Here is a 5339-nt window from a genome sequence, read left to right on the forward strand (position 1 = left end):
TGGTTGAGTTTGGGACTAGTCTTGTGAGAACTGCAGGCTCTGCAGCTTGGCTCTGCAGCAGGGCAGGCTGGGAACAAAGCTGCCATTTGTCTTAAACTTGCTCATACTTCAGGGTTTTGGGCTTGGGGTTTTTTTGTGGTTTTTTTTTTTTCTCAGTTTCTGACTGGGTTTGATTCCGTGTCGCAGTGGTGCGGGATGGTCTTGGGCTGTGCCGGGCACCTCAGCAGGGGGCGCGTGCGTCGTATCTGCAGTGGCTTTCACAATTTAATTGTTGATTATTTCACAGAGAGGTGGTTTCTTCAGTGAAGAAGATGCAGAATTAGGAAAAGGAAGGAGGGGCGTGGGTGGAAGGGGTTTCCTGTGGGTGGGAGCCGCAGCACACCTGCGTGTGCTGCTGCTGGGCTGGGACTGTGCAGCGCCAGTCTCTGCAAATTTCCAGTTGACTCCAGAGAGAACGGTTCTGCTGTTTGTTACCCCAAATTTCACACCCCGGTCTTGAGGACCTGAACTAAAGCTGCTGAGATGCAGGTGGAATAAGATCACTAATGGCTGCTGTGGGTCAGAGACGGGGGCGGGTGTTTTTCTGCTGCAGAGAAGCTGACTTTTCATGGCCCCTGTTTTTCCCTGCCAGGCTGGCTGTAGGAGCATGTTCTGGGCAGCCAGCCCAGAACTCAGTGACAGATAAATTTACCAAGCGCAGCGTTTTCTGTGCGTCACCTCAAAACGCAGGGGCAGCCGAACCGCCCAGAGACTTGGCCTTGCGAGATGCTGCACCTTAATAAATGGTGTGACAGAAGGACGACGACACGGAGAGCTCGTGTGTCCGGGGAGCGAGAGATGGGGCGAAACGAGACAGCGGTCACAGACCCTGTGGGGCTGTTAACCTGGCAACTTCGTGACAGGGGTATGTCTGGTGGGGATCATCCTGTGGATCTAAGGAATCCCGGGGAGCTGTGCCTGGGTATGTTGAATTTACGGCCATGGTGACATAATCACGCTTCTGGGGAATCGGTTTCAATGCAAAGAACCGTGTCTGGGCGTGGGTGTGTGGAAGGAGTGAATGGGTTTGGGTGGAGGGACACTTTCACTATAAGCCCTTAACGGCAAGTCGCCATTTATGCCACACTCAGTAGACTCAAGTGCATTTTTAAAATAAGAGTTGGGTTTTTTTCCTAGCCATGACACATGTTGCACAAAGGAATGTTGCATTCGGTTTATTTAAATAAGCTCACATTTTGTGACAACATTTCTCCAGAAACGGCGTGGGAACCTGTGTTAAATGTTAAGCACTATCATGAAGGCAAAGCGAGGATTTTTTTTGAAGGCAAGTGATGACTCCTGAGTCCAAGTAGTAGCTGGGTAAAGTTGAAGTCAGAAGTTTCAGGTACTGCTCTTACCAAATCTCATGGTTTCAATTTTAGTAGTCGATAGTAGGAAGGCAAATAACGTGAACAAATTCTTCGTATTTGATTGTTCCATTTGGCCCAACTTTGGCTTCTTTTAGCAGATCGTCAACTGAAAGAAACAATAAAAAAACACCAACGAAAAGCCCATAAGTTTGAGTGTCACTGTGTAAGGGATGTTGTGATCTTCAAAAGAAGAGCGATGCAGGTTTTCAAGTAGTTTTTGTTGGAAGTATTAAATTCTGGGATCAGTTGGCAATGCCATCCAGATCATAGTTTTAAACTAGCATCCGTTAGCACTTTGGTTTTGATTTCCACGTCTGACTTTGTGGAGCAGACACGCCCATCTCTTTGGAGTTCCATGTGAAAAAGATTCACAGATCTCGTTGAAATGGGCTTTTAATTGCTCTTGCTCGCAGTGGCTTATTTGACTTGACTGGCAAGCCCGTCCCTAGTCAATTTAGACAAAACTAAGTGCTCGTGCAGATTATGTGCCCAACACTAAGTAGATTTGCGTGACGCTCGTTAATACGAGCTGACGTGGAGCGTTTGAAAGCGAAGAATACCTCCTCAGCTGGGGCTCTAAGGCTCTGACGGGAAATAATCCTCAAGAAGCGGCCGCCGTGCGGTTGGTGCCTGCCAGGAACGATGCTTTTGGGGACACCTTGGCACTGACTGCAGTAATCGAACTTCAAACGCTCTCTCCTGTACAGGTGAAACCATTCGAAGGTCTTTTTCCTGTCAAATATTGTCAATGAAGTAGGAGCACGTAAAAAATAGCGCGTGGGGAAGCAGTGTTAAACATCGCTGGGAATTAGGCGCCGTCTTCGTTTGGGTGACAGGAGAGGAGGTGAACTCCCTCCCTTGTTTACTTCACCCGTATCTTAAAATATCAGGGAACCCAGCGGCTTTTATTTGATAATGCTTTGGGCAGCAGTTCCCTTTGATAACTTATCTGCTAGACTCCAGAAGAGGCTGCTGCTCGTGCGCTCGCTGTTAAAAGTAATGCAGGAGAAAAAGGTGTCGGTCCTCATTTGGTAAAAGCACGTTAAATTTCTGGAGCCATGGTAAAGGAAGGCGCGTGCCGGTAGTTACCGAACGATCGCAGATGCGAATGAAATGGAATCTGTTCTGGTATCAAATATTTATAGCAGCTCAGCAAGCTGGCGTTTGGCGTGTCAAGCGAAAGGGGGAATTTCTCACTGAGAAGCAGCGTGGCTTCCTGCGTGAGGGTGCCCTGCCAGGGAGGTGGTGGAGTCACAGACCCTCGAGGGGTTTAAGGAGAGGCTGGATGTGGCACTTGGTGCCGGGGCCCAGCCAGTGTGGTGGTGTTGGGTCACAGGCTGGGCTTGATGATCTCAAAGGGCTTTTCCAGCCTCAGCGATTCTGTGATCAGGAGTGCCTCGGTGCACATCGTCAGGAGGTGCGCAGCCTGGGCTCCCAAGTAACGGGAAATCCCCCTGCGCCTCCCAAATCTTTGTGTGATGGCGGTTCTTGCTAGGATGCCTTTAATTAGAGTTAACGTCTCCACGTCTTTGCTCATTGTTCAATAGCTCTGAAAGTGTTTCCAGATGTAAACAGCTGCGTGAAGTGGTTTTTTTCAGTTAGGCAATGGAAGAAACCGCTTGGAAGAAAAGCCCTGTCAGTGTGTCACTCGTGAAGCTGGTGACGGTGACTGACCAACCCTGCTCTGATGAAATCTAGATTTTCCTTTAACATTAGAAAGAACAGCTCTTACACCTTCAGGGAGCCCAGTGGAGCCTGTACAAACCCCATAACCCTGCTGAAACTTGTTCCTTGCCTGTACCAAACTGCCGATGGGTTTTTCGAATGCTGTCTTCAGCAGAGAGGGAGCAATTTGAAAACTCCCGAGCCCGCTCCCTGCAGCAGGGTCAGAGGGGCAAGAGCTGAAGAAGCCGAAGGTGACGTGGTTTGGAGCAAGGAAAGGGACAGGACACCCTGTCCCCGGGGCAGAGGGGTGTGCGGAGTGCTGCCCTGCCTTCCCGCAGACCCGGCCCCGCTCCTGCAGCCTGTGGAAGCTGGAAAAGTAGGGCAGGAACTTACAAAGTTTATGTACATACACCAAGTGCCCAGGGCCACGTCGGCTCTCTGAAGGGTTTTGATCACATTCAGCTTCCTGGAAATTCCCTCCTGTTGCGCCCCTTGGAAGCAAATTTCTGATGAACAGGACAGGTTTGTTTTGTTTTGGTTTTTTTGGGTTTTTTTGCTTGTGTGTTTGTTTTTTTTTTCAAAAGAATCTTGATTTTAGAAGTCCCTTTCTCTTCTGAGTTGTGCCGGCCACAGAGCTCACCGCAGCAGCGCTCCTGGGAAGCTGCCAGCACCCGGTGTGGCTCCTTCCAGCATCCCCACAGCTCTCCCGGGGCCCTCGGCAGGACCGACGCTCGCTTTTATAAGTGCAGCGAAGCATCTCGGGGTGAAAAAAGAATAAATCACCCTTTAGGAAACGACTTGAGAAAGGGAGAAGGCCCCTTTCTCAAATCCCATCTCTCCCGCCGAGGGTCACCAGCGCTGTGTCTTGCCAGCACAGTCCTTCTGGCTGAAAATGCCTGATCCCAGATTTGACTACAGAGGAAAATGAGGAAGGAAATAAGAAGGTGGAGGGAGTATGTGATGCAGCTTTGAATGGCAAAATACCTTCTTCCTCGGAAAGCTTTTCTCCCAGTCTTGTAAGTTTGGCTCTCAGCTCCGAAACGGTGACAACGCCTCTCTTCTGCCTGTCTATCATGGACAAGGCCGTGAGGATTTCCCTTTCGGGCTCCTCCTGCTTCATCTGCCTGTACATTATATTCAGGAAAGTGGAGAAATCCAACTCTGCGTTTCTGTCTGGGGAAAACAAGAGCAGATTCTTTAGGAACAGCTCAGTTTTGTAGTCTGGATCCAGCCCTAAGCATCCCCCTCTTCCCCTTCCTGAGGCACCTTTTCTCTTTTGCCTGACTCTGGTCTGGAGCAGGGTGAATCGCTGCTGGGGGGCTTTCTCCTGGCCCCAAACCCCATTTGTAGCTTTGCTAGATTTGTGCTCTTGTTGCGATTTTCAAAGGGAAGGTCGCAAAAATGACAGAACTTATCTACATGTAGATAAGCCGGCACTTCTTTATTGCAGCGCTGGGAAGCCTGGAAATCACCCAATGCTTCGAATACAGAACAAAAATTTAGCCTATTTATACACTTTTTGTGCAAAGTCAGGATCCTTAACATACTTTAACATATTTTAACATAAACATTCATACTATGCCCGCTATTCATTTTGACATTTACAATGATTGGTTTAGCCCTTATTAATATTCTTATATCGATACGATTATTGGTTATTCTGTTGATTATAACTCCTGATATACAAATTAAGGTGAGAGATGCGATGTTTCTATGTTACTATCACAAAACATAAGATAAAAGGGTAGGGAGGTAAGTTCGGAACATTCCAGGCAGGTAGGGAAGCAGGCACAGAACATCTCCAGGGAGGAAGGGAAACAAGCATAAAACATTCCCTGTGAGTTTCGCAACTTGTATCAGCTCTCCTTCTAGCCAAGGCCTACACACTATTTCTTAGCATAAGTAAGATTTTTAAGGTTTTATATTCCTTATGCTAATATAAGTCAATTAACTATTTTAATTAAAATGGTGATTGATTAAAACTTAAATTTGATTACAACACTCTCAAACCTTGCATCCAGAATTTTTAATCCAGCCCACCTGATTTTACGCTTCTTCTTTGGTCTTTGTGCTGTGCTCTGAATTTATTCCTGCGTATCTGCAGACAAATATCTTTCTGTGCTCTTCTACCTCCGCTGCTTGGACTGGACAGTTTCCCAAACCTCTAACCAACACGTGTGTGTCCTGCTGCTCTTGCATCTTTTTGGTTTTTAATGGCACTGTTTTAATCTGGGCACTGGATTGACCGCAACAGCCCCCCGGCAG

At 47.9% G+C, this 5339-nt stretch overlaps 1 protein-coding gene across 1 annotated transcript; it reads right to left on the bottom strand.

Moving 5' to 3' along the window:
- Nucleotides 1–1417: 1417 nt before the first annotated feature.
- LOC104279037 (calmodulin-like protein 4) lies at nt 1418–4242 on the bottom strand. The gene is made up of 2 exons (XM_009876198.1): nt 4059–4242; nt 1418–1515 (listed from the first exon to the last, which is right to left on the bottom strand). Exons 1-2 carry the CDS (start codon nt 4204–4206, stop codon nt 1418–1420), a joined length of 246 nt encoding a protein of 81 aa, XP_009874500.1. The 5' UTR covers nt 4207–4242.
- Between the last annotated feature and the right edge of the window lie 1097 nt (nt 4243–5339).

The sequence above is a fragment of the Apaloderma vittatum genome, unplaced genomic scaffold (assembly GCF_000703405.1).
Source record: "Apaloderma vittatum isolate BGI_N311 unplaced genomic scaffold, ASM70340v1 scaffold31580, whole genome shotgun sequence".
Taxonomy (NCBI): domain Eukaryota; kingdom Metazoa; phylum Chordata; class Aves; order Trogoniformes; family Trogonidae; genus Apaloderma; species Apaloderma vittatum.

Excerpts from the sequence above, each read along its gene's own strand:
- LOC104279037 (XM_009876198.1), bottom strand. The coding sequence starts at position 4,206 with ATGTACAGGCAGATGAAGCAGGAGGAGCCCGAAAGGGAAATCCTCACG. Across the intron at positions 1,516-4,058 it reads AAAGCTTTCCGAGGAAGAAG|TTGACGATCTGCTAAAAGAA; the intron begins GTATTTTGCCAT and ends TGTTTCTTTCAG.